Genomic DNA, 27,740 nt, shown 5'->3' on the forward strand with positions numbered 1-27,740 from the left:
TACAGTTTAATTTAAAAAAAAAAAAAAACACATATTAGTCTTCCGTTTTTGCCTTTTGTCCACATTACCCAGGTGTTTTCCACCAAAGAAAATGGATACTTTTGAAAACTCTTTCCAGAGTCGTATGCTTCTGAAAATGCAGACTCATCATTGTGCTGAGGATGGGCAAAAACTAAGTCTTTCAAAAACACTGACTCTAATTTTGCTCTGATTTGTTCACACTTATTACGTAGTCCTTCCCTAATTGGATTTTGCTCATTACAAAGTCTCATCCCTGTGATGGACTGGCTCCCTGTCTGAGTATTGTTCCTGCCGTGAGGCCTGTGCTTGCTTGGATAGGCTCCAGTCCCCCTGCAACACAGCTCAGGATTACAAAGACTTAGAAAATGCTACATTATGTCACAATGTCTCATTCCCTGATTGGGTCACCGTTCACGGAAGAAAAAAACACATTTCAACATAGCAGGCATAAAGGTGTTGCTTTCCATGGTGCAATCTGTGTGCATTTAAATTACATTTTATGTTAACCTGGCATCTCCTAGATGTTTTTGGACATAAGCATCCTGCTGGTCATCTGGCATTTTAAATTAGAGCTGGGGCTCAGGACTACATGAACACCTTGACAGAGTATATTATCTGCCAAGTGATTTTAGGAGCATTGAAATTCAAACCCAAAGGGTCTAATTTTTTTCAAACAGTCAAACTTATGATAATGTGGAATGCCCAGAAAGCGATGACAAATCAGTTGGCCTAGACCATCAGAGTTGTGACTTTGTCTGCTATAGCTGACCACGTTAGAGATTTATTTTCTCTAAGAAATCTGTTGGCTGGAATTTTAATTTTTCTATACACCAAAGTCAACTGATCTTATTTCAACTGTAAAATAAATGAATGTAATGCCATCATATTTGTTTAATCTACTGTTGAATGTACTCTCATCACTAGATGCTTATCATAGTCTATATGTTCATGTCTGTAAATGCTTTACGATTTAGTAATTTACAGTTGATGCATTAGACTTGTAGATTCGTGCACATGCTATGAAACTATACTCCTAGAAGAACAATACAGAAAAATCATTTGAAATTGAGTTGTAAAAGGATGGCCTCCAGAGAATTTCAGAAGAGCAATCCTGACCCTTTTGACCTCAGAAATGGTTTAGCAGGTTACACTGGACATGATCTTAAAAGTGCCTTCCATTCAAAGGTTCAGTGACAAGAGTAGGTTTGGTGGAAAAGCTACAGGAGGTGAGACACAGAGTACATAGTTGAGATGTGGACCAGCTACCTGATAGGATAGACCATCATAGTTTTGGGAGGCACAAAGGTTTTGTTGTGTTTGTTTATTTTACACTTTTGTCTACTCCATTCGTTAATTCAATCCTTGTGTTCTTAATTTATTACAAAAACAAATTTTTATATTGAATCTCCTTGGCATTTACTCTGGATTTCAGAACAGCTGGAGAGTACTTCCAATATCCACCCATTTTACCCTGACCAAGCATAGTGGTCACTATACTGTATAAAGTGGACTGCTTCCCCTTTTGAGCCCTGCTCAATCCAGAACTCAAGCCACTTATGTCTTCCAGAACAAAATCAGTCTTAGAGTACACAGTAGTTTTGAAAACCTTTGTATCTTCACTTTTCATGAAAAGATAGACTTGCAGACCACAGGCCTGCAAAGCGAACATTTCTTATTAAGCCCCAACCTAAAATCAACTCACATCACATAATTAGGTGTACGTGTCAGGGCATCTACCAGTTTGGTTTCCCCTGGCCCTCCTTTATACATAAAATGTATTATTATTATTTCTGCACATCTTTAGCTACAAGGATGTTTAAAATTCAGGGCAAACTGGAAATGATCCTAAAAGGTCTACTGATGAAATGATATACAGAAAAGGAAAAAAGTCTGCAGAGGGTATCCACTTAGATAACGTGACAATTCTCAGCTTCCAAGGCCAAAGCCTTTACTCAGCTGCTTAAGTGTTAACAAAAAACAAATATCCATAATTCTGCTCCCAGTGGTGCTGTGAAGACTGATCTGTGTGCGGATATGTGTGTGTGTGTGTAAGGGGGTGGGGTTGGGGCAAGAAAGAGATTGGCGGCTTTCAGAAAAGGCTTTTAACACTGCTCACTTCCTTCTCAGGGCTGTAAACAGGCTGTGAGGTTCCCACAGGGGGCAGCCTCCATGGACAGCCATAGCCAGGTTATTTTTTTCCTAAACTATTTGCACTGCTTGAGCAAAACAATTCACTGGGGGAATCCTAAAGCTCAGTGTTAAGACACTGGGAGCAAGGAAGGTAGAAGAAAATAAAGCCAGCCCCGCTATGCCTTTCAGATCTACAGGATTCCCAGCAACCCTCTCTTTCAGCTCAGTCAAACAGCAGATTTTAAACCAGCTCTGCTCCTCTGTCTCAGCAGACTAAACCCAGCAGGCTTCCTAACACTGCTCTCTTCCGTGGCCCAAGAAATCAGCAGGATTCCCAACAATCCTTTTGCTTTTGGTCCAGCAGGTCGCTTTTTCATTTAGATTAACCAAGAAGCTTTCCAGAAACTCACACTAATTGCCCAAACAACTAACCAGTTGGAACCTAAAATGTGTACTGCTCTGCTCAGCAACCACAATTCCCTCGGAGCCCCATTTTTTGCTAAAGGCCACTCGCGCCTGATACATTAAATGTGCACTCCTTTTTATCGCTTTCAAATACCTATAGGTTAAGATAAAGATGAGAACACAGCAATGCCAGACAAAGGCTGCTGGGCACACATGAAAGCAGTTCATAACGAGGTATGCTATAGACATACTCAGCCTAGCCAGGCTCCAGGACAGATGATCTTCAGTGTATGATATGCTTACAACTGAACAGGAGTGTCACTTGAGAGGGTTGATCTTAAAAATTATTACATCATGGCTCCTGGGGGATCTTCTCTTAAAGAAGTCAAAAAAAGACCCTTTCAGCCGGACACAGTCCAAAACACTCACCTTGTTCGCAGTTCTTTCCTCCATATCCCAGTGGGCACTCGCAGCTGAATGTGTCCCACTTGTTGACACAGGTACCTCCATTTTTACATGTGTTTGTGCTGCAAAAGTGACGTTTTGCTGAGCATCCTGGGAAAGAAAAGTGATGGAATGAATTTGGTCCGAATCAGTTGGTACCTCTCCTAGTTTTTGTGTAGTAGGTAGAAGCAAGTAGGCCTGCACTACATCGAATAAAGGAAATCATGTTACAGTCCTTGGTTCACTGCACACATACCTGGCACTGTGCCGTTGTTTGCAATGAAATCAGCCATGTCAATCTGTTTGTTGTCAATATAAAGATTCTTCATGCAGCCGACAAACTCGTGGGTCTGAATTGGAAAGTCCTCTGGCAAGTTGGGGACACCACCAAGGAGAAGTGGACCTGTGAGGTCTAAGGACCTGTAAGGGAAAATTTAAAATGCCTATAAAAACACTGTTCGCTTGATTTGAAGTCAACTAGCCCTCCTTTATCTCACTCCTAAACTTACTTACTGTGTCTTGTGCTTTATTCTGACATGAGCTCATTTTGGAACTAGGTCACGGAACGCATTAAAGAGATGAAAGATTTAACATCAAACATGCAGGCAAGATCTTTGTGCACATCTTCTGCTAAATTATTTTTTTCATTACACTATTTCTTTTTCTTTTCAGGACAGAAGCTTCAGAAGTACATTATAATGCAATGTGTCTTTAAAAATGAATGGAACCATATGGGCTAAAAATGTTAAAGACGGAGAATATTATAGAAACGAGACATGCTGTATTACTGAAGGTTCCCCTTAATTTATAGCAATTTTGTCCTACTTTTTATTATTAGTATTACTACCACAAATGCTAAGAACAGACTTCTCAAATCAAGCTTCTAGAATGGCCATTCTATAGTGACAGCTCTGCTTGCAATTGTTGACAGGTTACAGCTGGCTAGAGCTACCAACATATTATCTGTCCTCATCCTGCTAGATCTTTCCTCTGCTTTTGACATGGTCATCCACCAGATCCACCTCGCCGCCCTCTGTGACCTTGGCAACACTGGGACTTCCTTCAGGTGGTTTGAACCCTACCTCTTGGGCAGATCCTACCATGTGTCCTAGCGAGGGGAGATATCAAGAGTGCACATGACAAGCACGGGGATGGTTTCTCTTGTTAGTGTTATGATGATAATACTCAGTTACACCTGTCATGCCTCTCCAGCTCAACCTGGCAAAGGTGGATCTTCTTTATTTTCCCAGTTTGTCTGTATATTCAGCACCTCATCTCTGTTCAGTTCAGCTCATTATCACAAACACCTGCCAGGGATCTATGACTAGCTGTCTTTCACTGACCATGTTTCAACTGTCTCTCAGTCTTACTCTATACAACATTTGCAAATCAGACAATACCCGACATAGAATGCAGCAACTCTCTGTTGCCAGGAGTACCAGCATGTGTCACCAAGCTGCTACTGATGATTCAAAATTTAGCTGCATGTCTGGTTTTCAACCAACTGAGGCAGGCACATGTCACTCCTCTTTTCAGATCACTACATTGGCTCCCTGTTGCTGTATGTATTAAGTTCAAATCCTTGATGCTTACATGCAGAATAGTTAACAGGTCAGCACCTCTATATGTGGAGACACTTGTGAGATGTTATGCTCCTTCTCGACCACTCAGGTCTGCTAATGAAGGGTTTCTGGTGATGCCGCCTCTGTGTGGTATCAAATCTTAATCCTGATGTTTTTCATGCGTAGCTCCTAGGTGGTGGAGCAAGTGGCACCTTACTCAGTGTGTTTAAGAAGCATTTGAAGACTCTCTTGCTTGATGAAATTCTTTCTAACTGGTATTACACGTGTTCAGTTTTTGTAATCTAGAAATTTTAACTCGCTTGTTTTTTGTTCTGAGCTCTTCACTTGTGATGATCAATTTTGTAGCATTATCCTGTAACATTTATTCCCAAATAGAATAATGTTTAACCTTTTTTGTCAGTCGCTTTGGATAAATGTGTCTGCTAAGCAAATATATGTTACCCTCCATAAATGATATGCTTGGGGATTGTCACATGATTCAAACTGTAACTTTTGCAGCCTGAACACCCTGGGTACATGCATATACTTTGGAACTGTCCTATATTTCGCTTCTGGTCTGGGGTGTCTGATTTTCTTACTTCCGTAACATCAATTGGCATCAGTGTAAGTGGTCCGTGGCGTTAGGTAGATTTTAAATAAATAATCATGCCTCAGAAAGTGCAGGCTCGGAATAGGCGCAGGTGGGTGTAAGATGGTGCCACTCCGGGGTTGATGGCAGTAGAGGGGCCGATCGAGCACACATGTGCAAAAGCAAGTGGATCATTCAAGTGCCGCATTCACACCTCAGACTGGGTGAAGGTTTACACCTATGTCCAGTCAAGCCAATATAAGGAGCCTGCACTGCAGACAGGGCAGACAAAACAGAAAAAGAATGAAAGGAATGACAGAGGTTAAAAAGAGGAACAGAGTGAATGAACAGAAAGAGATGGGGGGGGGGGGGGGGTTGCACATTTACTGAAGCAGAGGCAAGTCTCACATGCAATGGAAAAACCTAGTAACTGACTTTTTTTTTTCCAAAATTGAGCTTTTTTAGTTTTCTGGGGTTACTAGGTATTTCCTGACGTTATAAGGTGGTGGTGATGGCCAAATATGTCTTCATTCCTGTCATAGCACAATGGAAGTAGCTAGTACAGTATGTACACAGTATTTTACATACTGCAAGACAAAAACCTAGCAACTCCACTGACTAATGAGGAAAGACCACCTACCAATGAAAACGTCGGATTACAATCATGTGATTTAAATGCTGCGACTGCAAGATTTAAATGGCAGGTGTTGTTGATTCGTGAAAAAAATAATATTGTACATGTGAAGCTCAGGAAAAATGAAATCTAGTGTTTGTTAATTATCGGGGTGACATAACTTTCTCAATTTGCCAAAAACTTGAAAGATGTGACATACTAGGTTTTTCCATAGTTGTTGAGAGGTGGCCAGGAGCGGAGCTTCAGGACAAATAGCCTGGGGATGAAGAAGGGGCGCTCCTGATGAGTGATCGCCTGGGAGTATGAGCGGCCTGATAAGTGGTGTCTCCCACAGATGCAGAGGGACAGGTGGCAGAAGACATGTGCGGCTTGGCGCGGTGCCCCACAGTTGCCGAGGGCCCAGGCAAATTGAGACCTGAGCCAGGATACAGTGGTTGACTGCACCTGTTGGTGGGCCAGATTTTAGAAGGAAGCATTGGGGCTCATAAGGGATTTTATCGTTGCTTTTATTGGATTATTTATTTAAACTGATTTTAACCTCCAAATTTTTCACTTGAACTTTCATTAAATTATTTACTGATTATTTATTTATGGAGAGAATAATTGCACTGCACTGTTTTGAATACTGTTTGGTTTCTTTTGATTTTAATGAAAGGACCTACCCCTTGCTGCATGTGTGTGTCCTCATTTGCCTGCCTCATCTCAGTTATGACTATTGACGATCAAAGTTCAAGAGGCTCACAGGAATACAAAAGGGAGCACGGAGCCAACCTAGACCGTCTCTTGCTTCCGCACACGTTCCTACTTCTAGACTTTTCCTCACTTCATTAATGTATTATCCATCAGAGGCTAATTATGTTAAGGGCAACTGCTGGCAAAATTGCTCTTGCTGAAAATCTATTGATTCTTTTTCCTTTGTGTCTCGAAGTCTTCCTTTCTTAATCTGATTCTTTGGGAGTTGTCAGCGGTGAGGATCAATGGGGCATCTGGTGGCTCTTATATTGATAAATGGACAGATATGGTACATCAGGTACAAACATGGATGCACCCATGTCCTGGCCGTAACTAATCTTTAGCTCTTCTTCTCTTTAATGGGGTCAATGCTGTGCTGTTCCCTCACTTGCTGGTCCTCATGGGCTCCTTTATTCTTTTGTTGCTGCTATTCATTTTTAAAGTAGGGTTGGGTTGAGTTGCGTTGTGTTATGGGGTTAATAGGATAGTGGGATGGAAGGGTGGAGAGTGGTCACTGAGCATGGGATTTTATTTTATTGTAAATTCTGTCAGAATGGTATATATTACCCCTTAAATGTTTGTTTTATATTTCAAAAAACCGATTACAAAAAATGTAAATTGTTTAATATTTGGGAATTAACAAGTTCAAAATAGACTTTTAATATATTCTTTTACAGCTGGAACACAGGCAAGTTAAGTGACTTGTTCAGGGTCACAAAGTGACACAAAGACAATGACTGAACACACAGCCTTGTTGTTTAAACTTCAGTGCCTAACCCATACACCACAGAGGTTATTCCTGAATTGGTTACTCTTTTAGGAGTATTTTTCTGAAGGCAATGCAAGGGAACTAGGGAGAAAATACTAAACATGCTAAGTGCTGCACCCATTAAGTCGTGAAGAAAGCCCAGCTCAAGAATGATGGACAGTACGGACAAGCTTACTTCTTTGATCCAGACTGCATCCCCTGGGCAGAACAGGTGTAATTCCCAAGGATGTGGCCAAATCGGAGTGCCACGGATGTGTCACAGTCATCCACTGTCACCACAGCAACCTTCTGATCAGAGGGACCTTGGGGGATGCCAGACTTCCCAATGATTGGCTATTAGACACAAAAAGAAGAAAAAGGAAAATACGTAAACTTGAAAACAGTAAAAATGATGAACAGGTAAACACATTGTCCCACTGTAAACACAAAGGGTAGTAACAGGTGACAGATGATCTAAAAGACTGCATCTTGTTAAACTGTGACTTCCAGAGTGCAATGCTGCACTGCGTCTCACACTGCATGCCAGACAGAGCTATTCTGCTTTCCAGAACTGAGCAAGCGAACAAAGAGTTATCAGACAGTCCATCCCTGTCATTCAAAATGAAGGACCATGTCCAGCTCCAACAGGCATACAGATGCTGGCCTGCTTACAAAATGCTAATTGTGACAGTGCTGACTGAAGATTACATATTTGCACAGGATTAAATTCAAGTCGGCAAAAGAAAGCAAGCATATTTAGAAGGACTGAGTTGGCAAACAGGAGAGTATTTTAATAAAGGCAGACTGACAGCCAGTGATACAAGAAAGAAAACTGGCCATTATTTACTGCCAGAGCTCCATGGCAACAAGGACCTCCAGAAATCAGCTCTTTTGAGCTATGCCAGGGTCCCAGCTTGGAACTGTGCTGACTTTCTGAGGCTCTCATGCGATGAGAGGAAGCGACTTTGTGGGGCACATCACTCACTATGAAAAGACCTTGGCTGTCAAAGCCCCACGGCCAGACAGTTCACAGCCCAGCCAAGTTAGATTCGTTACAATCATAGAGGGGCAAAGAAGAAACAATCTGTTGGCTTGATAGCACTACTTTTCAGCATATTAGGTACATCTAGCCATGATAAAAGGTAGCCAATAAGTAATATAAATCATTCAAGGCACATACTGGAAATGGATTCTAGCAGATGTGTCACAGGGGATACCACACTCAAAATCCTCAGAGTGATTTTTTCTCAAATAAGCTCCATCTGACAAAATGAGACTTCAAACAGATGAGGTGTTACTTTCCTCAGACAGTTCCAAGATAGTTCACATTGTGAGACAGTCCCCTTTCTAATACAGGCTTTGTTTTCATTCAGTATGACTCAGATAACTGGACTGTCTTCTTACTCAATTCCCACCCAAGAGGTGGGAAAGGTTTAAAGATCTCCAAAATGTCCGTGCTTTAGTTTCCTTTTCAGAAAGTGGATGAGCCCTCAGACTGTTAGAAGAGCTACTTCTGCAGTATTGTCCAGACATACCTTACTTACATCAGCACCCTTAAACAGTACAACACCCTTTATTATATTAATTTATGTGGCTTGGAGTGTTCTTAGCTGTATGCGAATTCAAAATAAGGACCATAAACCCAGGAAAGACCAAAAGGGCACTTTTTATCACATAATAATGCAAGCGCAGAATAAAAAATGATGAGGAAATCATAAAACACAATCAGGGAAAATAAATACATCAGGCAGCAGCCCAGGGCCCTAGCTATCAATTTTCATTCCCGCCTATCAATGTGGAAAGTCTAACGATCTATCTATCTATCTATCTATCTATCTATCTATCTATCTATCTATCTATCTATCTATCTATCTATCTATCTATCTATCTATCTATCTATCTATCTATCTATCTATCTATCTATCTATCTATCTATCTATCTATCTAATAGTGCCTTTCTGATATCTACCGGTAACTATCAATCAATCAATGTTGCTGTCACACAGACTGTCACAGCATTCCTCCAGTAGTGATGCTATCACCTGCCTCAGGCAAGCTTCTGCTGCAATGCTCTCACTTTCTTCAGACAGACAGATATCTCTCCATCACTCCACTACCAAAAAAGATGTGATTCTCAGTTTTCTGAATTGCTGCTTACTCATAGGCATTTAGCTCTCTCGTTATAGAGTCGACAATAATTAGTTAGAAAACTAAGTATTTTTATCTGGCCACTGTTGTCATGAATTAATATTTTGTAATAATCCCAGAGGAACAAAGTTATGCAGATGTACACATGTGTGCGCAGGCCACATTCTGCTTCATAATTAATGAAGTTCTAGCTGGAAATCACTAGTCTGGATTGCTTTTGAGCACTAATTAAAAATGAAACAGTTGTAATAGCAAGAATGGCAACTTTGAAAACTGGCTCATTCTGAAGTGACAAATTCCTTTAAGGCAACCATCTGCCTACAGGCTATGCTGAAGTGAAGTAGGAGCATTAAAGCAAATATTTGGCTCCCGCTTTACTGGCAGAATACATTAACCTTTGGTCTGGATGAGGTAACTGTAAAATATGTGTGACAGGTCATAAAGAGACAATAGATAAATAATATCTAATAGATAAATATATTAGATAAATACAAAAGTGACAATAATATGACACATTGTAAGGAAACTGTGCCTACAGGTTTCAGTGAAGTGAAGGAGCTGTGAGAAAGCAAATATTTGGGCCCTTGATACTGCCCACTTTCCAGTTATGTACTGTAACCCTTGTCCTTGATTAGGGAACTGCAAAACACGGGTGACTGGAAATAAAGATACCGCATTTAAAACCTGCTTTTGTTGAGAAATTTCAATACTGGCTCACAGTGCAGACAGCACATAGCTAACATCAACCAAGATTAAAGTATAACTTAATATACCTTGCAGCTCAATTCTAAGAAGTCAGTAAGGCCTTAAATTTTTTCCACTGGCTAGAAGCCTACCAGCATAATGTGTCACAAAGTGGAATTTAAATTCCTCACCTGCAGTGTCCATTTCAATAATGTCTTTTATAAATTATCCAGTCTTGGGAAAGCATACATTTAATACAGTAGTAATAATGTAGCTGTATTAATAGTACATCCCCAGCTTGGATAAAGTTGTGATGAAATGGAAAATGAAGATAAAAACAGAAAGCAGTGATTTCAATATTCACTTTCAATTGTAATCCATCGCAAATAGTGTAAAGATGTGTATTTTCATTTTTTCGTAAATGCACATCCATTTCTGCCATTGAGGGCTTAAAGCATGTTCAAAAAAAGTTGTGATGAGGCAATTTAGAGCCAATAAAGAGTTAAAAAAGAAAATAATGGTGCGAGTAGAAACAGATGATGTTCAACAGGTGATTGTAATCATGCTTTGGTATAAAAGCTGCATCCTACAAAGGTCTAGACCTTTATGAGTAAAGATGGGCCAAGGATAAGCGATTCCCCGACAAATACATGAGAAAATCATTAAAAAATGATGCTTCTCAAAGATATGTCGGAAGGGATTTGGGCATTTCATCCTCAACAGTGCATAGTAGTTTATAGGAGTCAAGAAATTTCGGTGTATAAAGGGCAAAGGCTCAAGCCTAAGCTGACTGCCCCAACTCTCCGATCCCTGAGATCACACTGCATCAAGAATCGTCATTCATCAATAAGTGATATAACTACATGGGTTGAAGGGCAATTGTACTGTGCAAAAAGAAAGGCATATGTTAACAGTGTCCAAAAGTGCTGTTGACTTCTCTGGCCTTGAAGGCATCTGGGATTGACCTTCACACTGTGGAAACATGTATTGTGGTTGGACAAATCAATATTTCAGGTCTTTTTTTAGAAGAGATGCATGTTGTGTCCTCCAGACCACAGAGGAATAGGACCATCAACTGTAACTAGCTACAAGTCTAGCAGACAGCGCCTCTGATCGTCCTATGGGGCTGTGCCAGAGCCCTGGGCAAGGGCAACATGTACTCCCGTGAAGACACCATTAATGCCAAAAAGTACATACAGATTTTGGAGCAACATATGCCCCCTTCAAGATGACATCTCTTCCTTGGAAGCCTCTGCATATTTCAACAAGACAATGCAAAACAACATTCTGCACAGATTACAAATGACAACACAGGAAAAGACTGACTGGCCTGCCTGCAATCCTGACTTGTCCCCAATTGACAGTGTGTGACACATTTTGAAATGCAATATGTGACAGCGAAGACCCCATACTGTTACACTCCTAAAGACTTATTTTCAAGTAAAATGAGACAATATTACACCAGAAACACTCAATACATTGGCATCTTTAACTACCTAAACATGATTTTTTTTAAATGTTGTGAGAAGGAATGGCAACGTTACAAAATTGTGAATTCTTTACTGTCCAAACTTTTCTTGAAATATGTTGGAAGTATCAACATCTAAGTAAGTGTTTACTTTGAAAAAACAATAAACTTTATTAGTTATAACATCAAACAATGGGCTGTTACGCTGTTTTCAGGTCAAAAATCATTTTCTGTCATTTATTAATCATTGCTTTCCATTTTTATTTGCTTTTTCCATATCACCCCAAGTTTGTCTGAGTTAGTTTGTGTTATTGTCATAATTACAGAATACAATGAAATTATTATAGCTTGTCCAACTCTTTGTCACTCTCTAGAACCATGATAAAAAAGAATGTCCTACAATACATAAAATAGTGTGACTTCCGAGGACAGCACCCAAAACAATTATACCTTCAACCAATACAGTTTAAAAATATAATATGGGGGGGTCATAAATTTGCTCCAGGTACAGAATATTTTATTATCAATCCGAAAATATGCAGAAGAAAATGGAGGCTTAAGCTTTTTCAGTTCTCCTCTTTAGTCCACAGCAAGTTGTGAATTGCCTCTCACCCTCATTCATTAGTCAAGAGTCCTGTCTTCAACTCAAAAGTGTGATTTTTCCAGAAACATGCATTGAACAATATTTTAGCAAAAAATGGATGTGTTTTGCACATTTTGAGCATACAGATGGACAATTGATATGTGACACATGCAACACAAGCAACGTTGAGATTTTCTTTGTTTTCCCATGCACCTTTTTGCCATTGTTTCCCATTGTATTGCATTGGTCACCATTGGGTTTTGTTATATCATAAACTTTCCATTCTGCATGAAAACATAAGATTAACATTTTTTCTCAGCAATCAGTACAAACTACACAGGGTATGGAACATATAAAAATATAATTCTGGGTTAGAGTATTCCTTTAACTGCACAACAGTCTATCCTATTTTTACTCATCTCACATCTGGCTTTGTCTCTGAAGTGTAATTCAGAGTTTTTTACCCTTGTGCACCTCACTATATGTGAACTATGCAGTCTTGGGGAACAAGTCTAGCCAACATATGACTGGATGGTGGTAACTCTATATGCTACATTCTAACATGCGTGAGCTTTGCCATTTAACTTCAGAAGCTGCACTACAAATATACCCTTCTCGTCAGAGAGCTAGCCAAACTACAGTGTCTCTACCACACTACTTAATTTAGAGTTCAGTGGTACACAACCTTCAGTGACACTGAATTTTGACATATTATGGTTAAGCTAATTATTCTGTATAGTAAGGCAGAAATAGTATTTTAATTCTTAATGCTGATAAGGTCTACCTGCAACAAAAATGTGCAAATCCAAAATTAAAAATAAATATTCACTGGCAGATTTCACCCACCTTGTTATAGTATTGCAGTTGAACAACGTGCCACTGGCCATCACTGACGCCTCCAGGTATGAATGGAGATACAGTTGTTGTTGATTCTCCTGCAATGAGACAGAGACCAAGTTTGTAATGTTCTGAATGAGAATCCATGGCTCATCAGCATGCTGAGCAGGACCACTTGTTCTACTCATCACTAAGAGGAAGCCCTGAGAATAGGCTGAGCGGCAAATTTTTCACATGATTCTTTGCACTGGACATACTGTATGTCATTCATTTTCTATTGTTTATCACAGTAGTAGAGTATTGTACTGTGCTAGCCATTATGGATGCAATGAGAAGTCAAGCAAAATTATACCTTTCATTGAACAGATTACAATATGGAAGCTTTCGAAGCAGCTCAGACCCCTCCTTCAGGTAGACTATAATCAGACATATTGGAGACAAGCTTTGAATGCTTGCATATTGTAATCTGTTCAGTTAGCCAATAAAAGGTGTCATTTTACTTGACTTCTAATTTTTTTTTTAGGAAAACTAATATATTTGCACACAGGATACAGTAAATGATAGTAGTTTAGCAGTGGAAGAATCAGGGAATCAGCACACATACCTGCTGAGAAGGTTAACTGGACCTGCTCATTGATTATTTCCAAAGCAATGAAATCATGCTTTTCATTGAAGCGTCCATTGTACAGCAGCAGGCCACTTCGCTCTTTTGTTGCAAATCTATTGGAAATAAAAAGATACCTTTTTACTTTAATGTGCTGATTAGAAGCCTTTTGTATGGCTAATGAGGTTGGAGTAAACCATGTGCTTCCAATATTCCCACTCCAAACAAACCAGACAGATTCCTACATGCTGCCATTTCAGCCTCAACCATACACGGTAAGAAAATGTTCTGTAGCTCTGTTAGGGTGAGCAACCTTCCCACACATCCTCAGCAATACCTTCATGATTTTTGACATTTAAATCACTTCCTATTTAGCTATATCCTAAAATTGAATGCAAAACTTTGAAAGGCTGCAGTAAAACTCGCTAAAACTGTTGTCTTAAGTAGTCTTGCAATGTTTTCCTACAGAGTCAAAGAACACATGAATATAAAAGGGAAAACACTTTACATTCTGATATATACAGAAGCAAGCCTGCTATTCTACTCCATCCATTCCGTGGTTTTATGAGTTTGAGTAAGATGGACATCTGAGATGGTGTTCTGCCAGGAGCAGTGTTTATTTTCTTTTGTTTTTTCTAGATTTAAGATATCCTGAATTTTGCTAAGTTAAGCTGAACTGACCCTAAAAGCGCTATATAAATGTAATGAATTATTATTATTAAAAATATGAGCAATACAAAGATGACATCAAAGGGAGAGAAAGAATCCAAAAAAAGTGAATAAACATTCAAAAATGCATCTTAAGTCTAAGCTGGCCTCAAGTTGACAGTCAAGCTCATGATGCAACCTGCCACAGATTGAGGTTGAGGAGAGAGACAAAGGCCCTGATCAGCCCAGATTTCCCAGTGAAGAATCCCTCCAGTGACTCTTGGAGTAAGGCTGATATTGGAGACATGTCTCTTTCGAGTTGTAAACCGAAACCGGGTAGGGGGCCTCGTCTCCTCCAGCAACCATTACAAACACCCCCTATACTTCAACAACCTCTACATGGTATGGTTATATAACACCATCAAAGCACAATGGGCACAGCAGGGAAGATGGTACCAAGGCACTAACGAGGTTACCGAGCTGAGGTCATTAATGATCAAACTCAGGGTGGATATACATGGCAAAATAGACATACTGAGCCAGAATATGAAGGATCTGGAGGCAAGTTCAAGAAACAATCTCAATGTTAAGTTGAAAGAAAATTTAGAAAAAAAAATCAACGAAACCATGCAGAAAACAAATCTAAGTAATTTGGGCTGACCTGGAAGAGGGTAAGTACCTGCTTAGAACTCACATCAAGGAGATAAAATAATAAAATAATAACTGCCCTAGAATAGGAATACAATGTGCTTTATACTAAATTTGTGATATCTGAAGATACATACAGAAGGAAAAATATGAGGATCAAAGGACTACTAGAACTACAAGCATGTCAGAATGCTATGAAATTTCAAACTCAATACTTGAAAAAGTAATGAGTAGAAATAAATAAAGAGGTCAACATCAAGGTTCTTTTTGGTGACAACTTTGCCCTTGAATATATGAGGACATTTTCGTGTGTTTCTGTAGAGCATCTACAAGACATGCTATCTCTAACCCTTTAGAAGGCAAACACATACTGCCCCTCTTGGTAAATAGCTTTGTTTTCATCTAACAGTGTTTAAGCATTTGTTTGATTATCCATCTATCTATTTTATGAATCTGTTTATCCAATACAGGTTCTCAAACAGAAGAACCAGGCAGTATTAGATAAAAGGCAAGAATCAACCCTGAAAGAGGTGCCAGTTTATCATATTGTACATTCATTCTTACCAAGCCAATTTAGAGTTGCCAGTCAATCTAAATAGTATGCCTTGGCATGCTGGAGGAATTCACTAAGGACAGAATGAGCAAACTGCACATAGATTGGATCTGAACACACAATGTAACACTAAGAATGTTACTATCAAGCTGAGGAGAAGTTTTGCTTTTGTCACAAATTTCTTGCTATTTAGGAAAGGACAGAAAGATGTTTTTTTATTTCTCTGTCTTCTTGCTAATAATAAAACATCAAAAGATAGTCAGGTAAACTAGAGCCAGATAGGTAGAGCCAGATGTGGTTTGGGAATAATGCCAAGTATATGGTGTAAAGACACAATGACCAGGTTGGAAGAAAAGTGATACAGTTTCAAGGGAGTGAGTCATCCTTAACAAGGATGCTAGACAAATTGGGAAGCTATGTCCAAAGGGATCAAAATGTAGGTCGATATGTGGAAGATCTCACAGGCAAGACAAGGCTTCTTCATTAGGTCCACTTATGACACTTTCCCAAGTCACAGAAATGTGCAATGCCACCATGACCAGGTTTTTCAGAAATTCACAGAGGACTTGGACTAACACATGAAGGAAATGAACAGCGCAAGTCCCATAACATCATAACGGTTGATCTACTTTGTCATGCAGGATGAAGGTACATGGAACATCAGCCAGAGGAAGTGAATGGAACCCGACAGCCAACCAGGACATGCAGCTGAAGTTCCCACTCGAAATGACCACAACTCCCCTCTGCCCAGATATTATTTTGTGGTCTCTCCTTTCCAGGATGATGATCATGGCTGAGATCACTGTCCTGTGTGAGGACGGAATGGAGGAAGCCTTTGAGATAAAGAGGGAGATGTATGAAGACATGGCAGAGGCGGGCACAAAAGCAAGATGGAAGACAGCAACCTACTCTGTAGAAGACAACTGCAGTGGCTTCATTGGAACATCCACCCAAGGATTTCCAAAGGCTGTCAGAACTTCAGGTTCTAGGCATAAAGAAAGTGGTCAAGCAACTGGCACAGGAGGCAGAGCAAGGGAGTATCTGGCTTTGGCTTACAAGAAATGAAGCAAAACAGGGAGAACAAGGATGTTAGGGCTGGCTGTAGGGAGTGGTAAGGACACTTCCTTGCTCCCATGCCACCAACCAGAGGAGTTTCAGGATTAAAGGGGCAAAACATCAGGGAAGGGTGGCTCCCAGCTTCATAAGCAATGCCCAGCAGGTAATAAACACCTGCATTTCCATGTATGTTCTCCCTTGGAGTACAACATTACTGTGGTGGCCGAAGTTAATAGTCTCTGTGTCTATGTTTGCCCAGAATTTGTCTTTAAGGTTGTTTTTTTTAACGAACTGTAACAACTTATATTCTACTATCAGTTGATATTCTCATTTATTGTCAATTCCTTTACTTTCAAAAGTCACTTTGTTTAAACTCCAGATTACTGTATTAGATCCTGCCCTGTTGCTATTAAGCACTAAGAAGGAGCCATGCCTGGCTGAGGCACCAAACCAGTGTAGGGCAAACTCAAATGCCAATCACTCTAACTCAAAAAGGGTGATTTAGATTTGACAATTAACTTATAAAACACAACTTTTCCATTGTATACACTTTACTGATACCGAACATTCTGGTTTGCTTCCATTTGTTTTCTTTCATTATACTTGTATTGCTTTTTACTACAGCTGACAGGAAGCCATTTTACGCTGATCTGGCTTAACTGTCTGTTTTCCAGGATTAGGTTATTGATGGTTGGTGATATAGGTGCATGGTGGTACAATGTAGGCTATTATAATAATGAAATTGTATGTCCTCTCCATGCTAGTAGCTTAGAGTTCTTGTAAATAAAGAGGAATCTGCCAAGTTTGGCCCGGCACTCACTAAACATTCCTGAGCATCTGCAAGAGGATTTAATGCAGTTTAAAGTGGAATTACTCTGTTGGGCTCTGTTCCAAAGTTTTTACAATTAAATACAAACAACAGTGGCATAGTGCCACGGTAGTTAGTGCTGCTACCAGAGTCATTTGGTACAAATTCTACATCTTGTCATTGTCTACGTGCAGTTTCTTCTGGGTCCTCTTTCGGCTCTCCTCACATTACAAATATCTTCAGGCTATGATAGTTGGTGATTTGAAACTGGGCCTGCATGGGTGAGTATGCTCTGCCGTGGAGTGATGCCCTGTCTAGGCATTGTTCCTTCCCAGAGCTGTTGAGATTCTGGAGTTTTTTAAGTTTGTTAAATAAGAATCATATTTAATTTGTCTGTTTTTAGTTTAGGATTATTAGGTAAGATGTAGCTTTCAGGTGAATAAACTGTGAGACCAAGACTATAGGTAAGTTTAGCTGAAGGTTGTCAGAAGCAAAATGCATACATAGGACTAATGACTCATATGATACTGTGCTGTCAGGAGATGGAGGGAGAAGCTGCAAAAGCTGATTTCCTAAATGTGACAGACAGGATGGGCCACATGGGGAAAAGGGCCAGCAAGAGATGCCAAGATTCTGGAAGACATTGTGGGCCAATTTTGAGACCACTTTTGAAAAGAAGACAGATTAGTTGTTCTTTTGAACATTCAGCTAAACAAATTGTCTTGAATAGCAATGAGTTTTGAAAGAGTGTTACACTCTAGATGCAGTTATATATATGTGTGTGAGTGTAGTTTTAGAATATACAGTGTATGTTTAAGTTCAGATAAACTAACCAGTGAGTATATGCTTGAAAGAAGATGAGAAATATGGGCTTAGGACTTTCTTGTTAACACGTTTCATAATCACCTTAAATTAATTTCTTTGACAGGTGGCAAAACCAGAGTAAATTCTTAGTCATCTGATTTTAAACTGAAAACACTTACTTAAAATAGCCATCAATCCATATGATAAAAGAATGCACCTCTATTGGCCTTGACACAGAAACCATACAGCTTTTGAGAAAGGCAAATGACATATGGCTTTTTGATAAGAGAAATGTGAAGCGCATTGTAAGTATAATTGAGAGATGGCGTAGATAAGTTTGAAGACACAATGAAAGTTCATGCTGTCAGGGGACAAAAGTACAGAGCCTCGTACAAAATGAAAATGCGCCCCAACAGAGCAGAGGAGAAAAGCAGCACCATGATGCAGACTTTTAAATAATACTTTAGTTGGATTAAGAAGAATGGACTCTTTAAATTTACACAGTCATCTCTCTCTTGTTCAGGTTGTATATTTTTTCAAATTCTGATTTCTAATATCTGATGCCTATTCTCTCTGCAGATAAATGTACTGACTGAAATAAAGTTTGAGTATCATCTCATTGAAACTGCCTTATTTACTGATGATCTGTCCTGCTGTGGTTATTCAGGTGTGTCATATATCTTGTCGTATGTCTTCAGGTTTGAGTAGAGCTTGTTTGAGTGTTGCGTTATTTGTATATCTTTCAGAGGTAGCATTCCCAGAGCTAAACTATATAGGGATTCTGGCTAGAGGTTCTCCAGCCCTTTGTTTAGAGTATTCGTGCAGCCATTTTAAAGGTAATCATCTGGTAGCACAGAGCCACACATATGCACCGCAGCACAAGTGTGGACCCTGTTGTAGCTCTTGGCCTTTATTAAGGTACTGTAGTTTGAGGAGCACTTTCACGGGTAACAATTTGGGTGCTGAAGGATACAGGCATCCCAGCAGGAGTGCAGCTACCCAGAACAGAGTGACGTCTGGCCTTTGCGAAGGTATTGAAGATGAGGTAGCCTGCCTTGGCCATTATTAAAGTGTTCTTGTGTTGTATTTGAGGTTATCAGGTGCACTATGGCAGTGTCTGTGATGAGAATGACTGACAAGTGAATGTTAAAAAGATAAGTATTGCGGGGTTTACATTTAAATCAAAGCTAATAATTTAGGCATTTCCAAAATTAACGTGTGTACCAATATAAAAAGAACCTTAGTGGTTAATGTGCCTTTTGTAAACACATTTCTGCAATAAAACAAGCAGGTTTGAGAATGTACATACACATATGAGAATGTACATTTAAATAGTAGATCAAAGACTTTGCTGCTATACAAGAAGATGTTTTCTTATTATTCCTACTCTTAGTCTTATTATTACTGTAAATACAAAAAAGATTGCGGTTTGCCAAATTAAAATTGACAGCTGCTTGGTGGATGGGAGGAACTAACTACTGCAAATGTGAGCCTAAATACCATGCTCCTGCTACAATATGTCTGTCAAAGAACTTTTTAAAAGACCTCTTTAACCCTGAAACATTAATTTTTTCACAGTAGAACTCACTAAACAATAAAATGAATCAACTCCAGGACTCCAGGGCAAGAGAACACAGCCGGAGGTGTTGGCAACAGTAAGGATAGAGAAAAAAGAGAGAAAAAGGAGGCTGGGGGCTGGAAGGGAGTGACACCTCCCCCCACTTCACACAGGGTCTTGTCAAGAAGCAGGTCATTATCTCCTATGAGCTGAAGAAGCACTGCCTGTCAAGGCAGCGGCACAATAGTGCCTACCCTGCCATTAGAAAGCGTTTAGCTTGCTTTTGTGTCAGAGAGCTAAATCGAGTGACTTGGGCTCACAGACAAGACCTATAATTTAACTGCTGCTTATATAGAGGCCATGTGTTTACCTTGTGAATGCACAATATTACACAATAAGCAATTTCTTGGCAAGGTGGTTAGTTGGACATCTGTGACTAAATCACAATGCTAGCAGACTGCAGGAATCAATAAGTTGGCTATACATAAATCTTCTAATTAATTACCTCAAATATGGACCTGGCTTGACGTGCTCTTGACTTTTCACAGCATGAAACTAGAAGGTGGTAAAATGTAGGGTGACACCAAAAAAAAAAAGAATTTTGATAGTTGGTGACTGAGTTTCAGGATGCTACCACTAACAGAGGTTCACAGTCCAGGCAATAACGGCTTCAGGATACTAGCATTTCACAAGACTTGCATTCTTCAGTTAAAATCACAGACTAAATGATCAAGATATCCTCCACAATCTGAAGAATAATGGAATCTCAAAACATCAGGTTAAACAGATGCAAAAGTAAAAAAAATAGTGACATCTCACAAATTCAAAACGAAAAAAATGAAAGATTTCAGCAGGGCTGTGGAGTTGGTAGACAAATCCTTCGACTCTGACTTCTTAGTTTCTGGTACTTCTGACTCCGACTCCCCGATTCCTCTGTATTTAATATTCTAATGTATTTTCCATGTTGATTAAAGGAAGACAACATACACATCATTTAACCACAGAACTACTGGCTAGGAAGCGGTCTCTCTACCATATTGGCCAGTTTAAACAAAAGACAAGAACCGCTGAACACACATCAGGCCATAGCACACACCTACATCATTACACTTGTTTACTCAAATGAACTTGTTAAACACATTATATCTGAAATAAAATGAAAACACTTTTTGTAATGTACCATAATCCAGATTACAATATGTGAATGTCAGGTTGTATAATAGCTCAGCTGAACTTCAAACTAGTAGTAACACAACTATGCACTGGGCTTTATTCTTACATCAGAGAAGTACTTAATTATGACTACTGTTTGTGAAATGGGACATCTGAACTTGTGGTATTTTTTTTTTCAATTCAATTTTAATTTATTAGGAGTCGGTACATTTTTGACAACTCAGACCCTAACTCCAGGAACCCAAAATTGTCTCTGACTCCACAGCCCTGGATTTCAGAGCATAAAGAATGTAGAATACTATTAAAACTCTGTGACTTGGTGTGAAACATAGAGGATTGTGCTCCTTAGATCTAAGCTTGTGGTCTTAAAGAGTCAAAAGACAGGAATAATTGTCATTTGGGTGCTTGCTGTTCTGAATGTGCCACCCAAAACAGAAATTTTTAAGAAAAGAAGTCGTCCAATCTTCTGTTACTATACCACATCAACGCAGAACAAATTAAGCAACCAACTGGTGTTTAAAGCAAGCTGCTTAATAAAATAAAAGCAAATCTGTGCTAAACTGTGGCCTCCCTGTCAGTTGGTGCACGCCCTAATCATCACTGCAGGCATTGTGAACTGCACAAACACATACATTTGAAGATTATGATTAAAATTGACGAGCGGGAGTGTTTGATAAAGGATTGGATTACTTTTTTTTTTTTTTTTTTTTATTAAAGAATAGAAAAGCAAAATTCCACAGGGGAAGACATGCTACAGCTCGCATACAAAGAGGATTCCCCAGGAAGGTGGTGTCGGCCCAAATGCAGAGGAAAAAAAGATACTTGTGTGGTTTATATGTTCATAAGAAATACTCTTAAAAGAAGTGCGACCAAGTGGCTAATGTGTTATATTACAGATTCGAAGGATGTCAATTCAATCCCTATCTTAGATTCATTATGTGTCTCAGAGTAAGTCTAATAACCTGCCTGTGATTCAAAGGTAAAAAAAAATTAAAACAGTCATACTCTCTAGCTCTGTAACTGGCAGTACAGTAATCCCTCCTCCATCGCGGGGGTTGCGTTCCAGAGCCACCCACGAAATAAGAAAATCCGCGAAGTAGAAACCATATGTTCATGTGGTTATTTTTATATATTTTAAGCCCTTATAAACTCTCCCACACTATTATAAACATTTCACACACAATTATACAGCATAAACCCTTTCTATTCTCTTAGATATTAGGTAAGATTCGTTGAAATTATGTATGTAAACACAGTTTACATACAGTAAAACCTAAATATTATTTTAAAGATAAAGAGCGTCTCCGATATCACATATGTTACAGCCATTACGACAGACAGACCACCAGCAATAAATACGTACAATGCAAGAAAAATTGTATACAGTGACACTAAACTATGTACATGTAATAAGTACTGAACGTAAATAATTAATTATGGTTACTCACCAACAATGACGACGACGACTTGTCCGATAACGATGAGTTTAATTTTACTGCACTACAAAGGATAGCGTTACAGCTCTTCTAAAGAAACGTCTTCAGGCGACTGTTTAGCACCACCGTTGTACTTCTTCCATCACTCTTCAATCCAAATCCCTAAAGCAGATTCCATCCAGACTATTGCCTTATCACGTCCACTTGCAACTCGTTTTGCACCCTGGTTAAAGGACACTGCAGCCGTAGATCTTATATGCTTTTCCTCCTTTTTAAATAAAAAGAATCGTGGACTCATTGATGCTGTAATGGTGTCCTGCAGCGGTGTAGCTGTTTCCTTCCTTCAACATATCCAAAACTTTTACCTTTTCTGCAATCATTTGCATCTTCTGTTGGCGCTTGGACACGGATCCTGCAGCAGTAGCAGTAACGTGCGTTAATGTTGAATGAGTGAGATTAGACTTCCTGGTTAATGCAGCACTTCGTCGCTGAGCCAATCAGCAGCACACAGGAACTTAACCGAAGGCTCTGATTGGGTAGCTTCTCAGCCATCCGCCAATAGCGTCCCTTGTTTGAATTCAAATGCGTCCCTTGTTTGAATTCAAATGGGCAAATCAACTGAGGAAGCACATGTACTGTAGACCGCAGACATCCGCGAAGCAGTGAAAAATCCGCAATATATATTCACATATGCTTACATTTAAAATCCGCGATGGAGTGAAGCCGCGAAAGACGAAGCGCGATATAGCGAGGGATCACTGTACACTACATGACTTAAAGTCAGAAAGCACATCAAACTTAAAAATAGCAATTCCTGAATCTTGTTGCCTCGAGGATGTCAAATCACATGACCAGGAATCAGAGGGGATAATGGATTACACGATTGCCTCATTACATTTCAGCACAATTTCAAATTCTAAAGCATCACAAGCTCACCAAATTCTGACACCCAACGAACATATTCCCTGACAAAGCTGGTGCTTTCATGTATGCTTTCCAGGTATTATGAGTTTAGCCTGAAATGTCAAGCCTTTCTTTTTCCGTTCTGTTGTCACCCAAAAAACATGAGACATCAGACAGACAAGCCTCTTTGTTCGCACAGTACAAAATAACAGTTTTTATGCTTTCCTTGAGATATCATTGTCTGCACTGAAATGTCATTTGAGTGCTCATTAGTTGTGAGCTCTTACACACACACACAAGACCTCCCATAAGATAAATCCATGATTAGTCACAGTCTACTATGACTTAGTCTACGTCCACACTACTACATTTTCATTTAAAAACTCAGGCATTGGTCTCCATTTTCACCTGTTATCCACACTATCCTGGCCTGTTTAACCCCAGAAAACAGAGTTTTGAAAATGCTTTCCAGGGCCATGTACTTCTGAAAATGCAGGCTCTGCATTAGAATATATATGTGTGAAAAAACAGACTTCCAAAAACAAAGACAGTATTCAGTTTGTTTGTGCTTATTATGTACCCCTTCATTGATTGGATTCTGTTCATTACGATGTTCATATTCCAACAAAGCGGACATTGTGGATTTCCTTTCAATGGCACTTGTTATAGATAGATAGATAGATAGATAGATAGATAGATAGATAGATAGATAGATAGATAGATAGATAGATAGATAGATAGATAGATAGATAGATAGATAGATAGATAGATAGATAGATAGATAGATAGATAGATAGAATGAATACTTTATTAATCCCAAGGGGAAATTCACATACTTCAGCAGCAGCATACTGATAAAGAAAATATTAAACAGTGATAACAATGCAGGTATACAGACAGACAATAACTTTGAATAATGTTAACGTTTACCCCCCCGGGTGGAACTGAAGAGTCGCATAGTGTGGGGGAGGAAATGTTGCTTATCTGTATGCATGTAAATTGTGCTTTGTACACTTAAAAATGTTGTATACAAGCATAAAAGGCAAATAATTTATCCGTCACTGCAGTTTTTCAATAAATCAAATAGTGGGCAGCATTACGGTCCCTTAAAGGATTTTTCCACTGATGTGCATGTCCATTGTAGGCAAATATCTACGTCATTTACATTTTCTGTTGTTTTAGAGTGCACAGAAATACTTTAGCAGACAATGTGAAAACGCTAGTATGGACAGTGGACAGCGATCATTTTTATTTAAAAAATACTTTTTTTTTTAAATGAAAATATAGTAGTATGGACATAGCCTTAGTCGCAGGGGATTTCAAACTACACAAATGGCAGGCACAGGTGTGTACTGTGACTGCCCATGTTTCACTAAAAGTATGCAAATTAAGTCTATAACTGTAAATCAATGAAAATGTCAGGTTGTAAGATGGGTGCTTAGGTTTGTGGGTGCTGCAATTATAAAGCACTATGAGTATAAAAGGATCCATGCTACTGAGGGTGGCATAGACACACAGAAGTAACTGTACTCACGTGAGAGAGATGGAGAAATGGAACCGCTGACGTAGACCTTTGAAGGTGATAAAGGACTGAGCTGGAAAGCTGCGTGTGGTCATCTCGCAATAAGGTTTCTCATACTCCCCAGGAGGGCAATCACATTTGAAGCCCCCCACCAGCAGGTTAACGCACGTTCCACCATTCTTGCACACTCCCATCGTACAGCGCCCTGAGCGAGAGTTCACTTCACACTGCTCCCCTGGAAAATGATAAAAAGAAATTATCAGAGAGGTGTAAAAGTAAAACATTTAAATGCAGAATATGAAACAGAAAACATCTATCACTGATCCTTGGCAGACCCTGCTGTACAGTAGACATTGCTAACTGACTATTCTTAGACCTCAAACCACACTTAAATGTGTACCAGCAGACAGTAATGCCCAATATGGAGCCACAAAGTGGTCTCACTGCACACTACCTCAAGTTAACAGGACAGGCTGCAACCACAAGAAACAGAATCGTTAATATAGTATAGTGGATTCCGGAAGTCTTCATATTTTATGTTGCAGCCTTATGATTAAATCATTTAAATTCAAATTTTTCCTCATCAAGCAACACTCAATACCCCTGAATGACAAATCAAAAGCAGGATTTTAATCATTTTTGGAAATTTACTACAAATAACCTGAAAATATTCCACTGAAACAAGTTTTCAGATCTTTTACTCAGCACTTTGGCAGCAATTATGGTCTGGTTTCATCTTGGGTCTGACGTATCAAGCTTTGCACACCTAGATTTTGGGATTTTTCTGCCATTTTTCTCTGTAGATCCTCTCAAACTCTGTCAGGTTTGGAAAGAGACTCTCAGTGGACAGCTATTTTCAGGTCTCTCCAGAGATGTTCAATTGGGTTAAAGTACTGGCTCTGGCTACAGAACTTAGTGATATTTCCAGAATTGTCCTTAACCCACTCCTGTGTTGTCCTTGCTTTGTGCTCAATCATTGCCTTGTTGGAAGGTGAACCTATGGCCCAGTCTCAGGTCCAGAACACTCTAGAGCAGGTTTTCCTTAAGGATATCTTTGTATTTTGGTCAGTAAAGCTTTCTACGTACCTGGTCCAGTCTGCCATTCCCAAACCCCACAGCATGTTACTGTCGCCATCATGCCTTACTGATAGAATGGCATTGTACAGGTGATGAGCGGTGCTCGGCTTCCTGCATTCATCACATTAAACTTGGTTTCATCATACCACCAAGCAGGCTTCCACATGTCTTTTACTGAGGAGGGGACTTATATCTGGCCACTCTTCATAAGGCCCAGATCAGTTGAGTGTTGCAGTGGTGGTTGTCCTTCTAGAAGTTTCCCCATCTCAGCAAGGGGAACCATCAGGTTCTTTGTCACTTCTGTTATCGAGGCCCTTCTCCCCAGAATGCTCGGTTTGGCCAAGTGGTCAGCTCTAGGACAAGTTGTGGTCCCAAACCTCTTTCATTTAAGAATTACGGTGGCCACAGTGATCTTGAAAACCCTACAATTTTTTTGTAGCATTCCCCAGATCTATGCCTCATCACAATCCAGTCTCTAAGCTCTGCAGGCAATTCCTTTGACCTCATAGCTTGGTTTTTGCTCCACTCCATATTGTCAGCTGTGGCAACTTCTACAGACAGGTGTGTGCCTGTCCTAATGAAGCCTAATCCTTTCAATTTACCACGGGTGGTTCTCCAAACAAGGCGTAGAAACATCCTCAAAGATGATCAATAGAATGGGATGTACCTACAAATGTTATAGCAAAGGGTCTGTATAGTTGTGTCAAAGTCACTTTTAATACATTTGTAAAACTTTATATAATCCTGTTTTTTCTTTGTCATTCTGTGGTATTGTATTTTGCTTGATGTGAGGCAAAATTAATTTAAGTGATTTAAGCGTAAGGGTGCAACATAACATAGTATGAAAAAACGAAGGGAGTCTAAATACTTTTGAGTCCACTGTACTTTGAAAGCCAGTCCTTATACTATACAGTTTAAGGATTGTGTTGTCTGTGTCAACATCTCGTTTATCTGTTAAATCCACATCTTGTATTAAAAAAATATCATTTAATAACATGTACCTTAACTCTCCTAAAAGAAAAGCATTCAGAGCAAACTCCATCTTATACCTCACTCCTTGTTTTGACTGCTACATTAACCAAAAGTCAAGGGTCAGTGGGATTTTCTTCCTTATAAATTCGGAGGTTCAAAATATACTTGATATTTTCTGTGGCTTTAGTCTCATAAGGAGATACACAATTACAATATATCACAGTGTATAATTTGGGAATGTGCCAATTATAAAAGATGTTTCTTTCTGACACCATGTCTTTGTATGAAAAAGAATGGATAAAAAGAGAAATGACAGGGCAATGTCAGAAAGAGGCAAGTATGAGTCATTTTTTTAAATGTTGCAAAAACAACTAATCCAACATGTAATCAAGAGATTTAAAACCAGCCTGTGCTGTTATAATAAGTCAAAAAAGTGAAATTGCCATCTAAGTGAGCTGTCTTAAATATTACAGTGCTCCAAATATACAGGTTTTAAGACTAAGAAGCCATGTCACCTGCTAGGACACTAGGCACATTCATCACTGGAGGGGGTGGGTTTTGGGTTGGGGGCAGGGGGTGACCAGTAAGGCTGCCTTATAATGAAGTCGCATGCGCAGTATTAAGGGAGTAGTCCCTATGGAGTCGTTCAGCAGACAGATATGCCAGCCTGAGCCTCTCTTTGACCTCTGTGTTCAATGGCTTGCTACAGTTACCATGGGAATGACCCCCCACCTAGCAAGATGACCCTTTCGGAGATATAGAAGAAACCAGAGTGAGTAATGATCTGCTGTTAAGCTTTTTTCTTGGATGATTTTAGTTAATCTATAGCTTGATTCAATTTTATGTTATTAGTTTGCATTTGTGCCATCCTCAACTGAGAATAGTTTGCAGCGGCCACTGTTACAACAGAGTGAAATGGAACAAGAAGAGTGCATTGCCAAGCTTACAGACGATCAACATTCCTTTATTATTCTGATAATGGACAATTATAAG

At 39.5% G+C, this 27,740-nt stretch overlaps 1 protein-coding gene across 2 annotated transcripts in view; it reads right to left on the bottom strand.

Annotated features, from left to right (window-relative positions):
- Positions 1–27,740, bottom strand: part of celsr2 (cadherin, EGF LAG seven-pass G-type receptor 2) — a 167,628-nt gene that overhangs the window by 39,589 nt on the left and 100,299 nt on the right. For both annotated transcript variants that reach the window (XM_028796553.2, XM_051924393.1), the window contains exons 3-8: positions 24,711–24,933; positions 13,590–13,705; positions 12,995–13,083; positions 7,462–7,619; positions 3,257–3,420; positions 2,986–3,111 (exon numbers count right to left, since the gene is read on the bottom strand). In XM_028796553.2, the coding sequence (XP_028652386.2) occupies positions 2,986–3,111; positions 3,257–3,420; positions 7,462–7,619; positions 12,995–13,083; positions 13,590–13,705; positions 24,711–24,933 (876 nt within the window). The remainder of the gene's footprint in view (positions 1–2,985; positions 3,112–3,256; positions 3,421–7,461; positions 7,620–12,994; positions 13,084–13,589; positions 13,706–24,710; positions 24,934–27,740) is intronic.

The sequence above is a fragment of the Erpetoichthys calabaricus genome, chromosome 3 (assembly GCF_900747795.2).
Source record: "Erpetoichthys calabaricus chromosome 3, fErpCal1.3, whole genome shotgun sequence".
Lineage (NCBI taxonomy): Eukaryota > Metazoa > Chordata > Cladistia > Polypteriformes > Polypteridae > Erpetoichthys > Erpetoichthys calabaricus.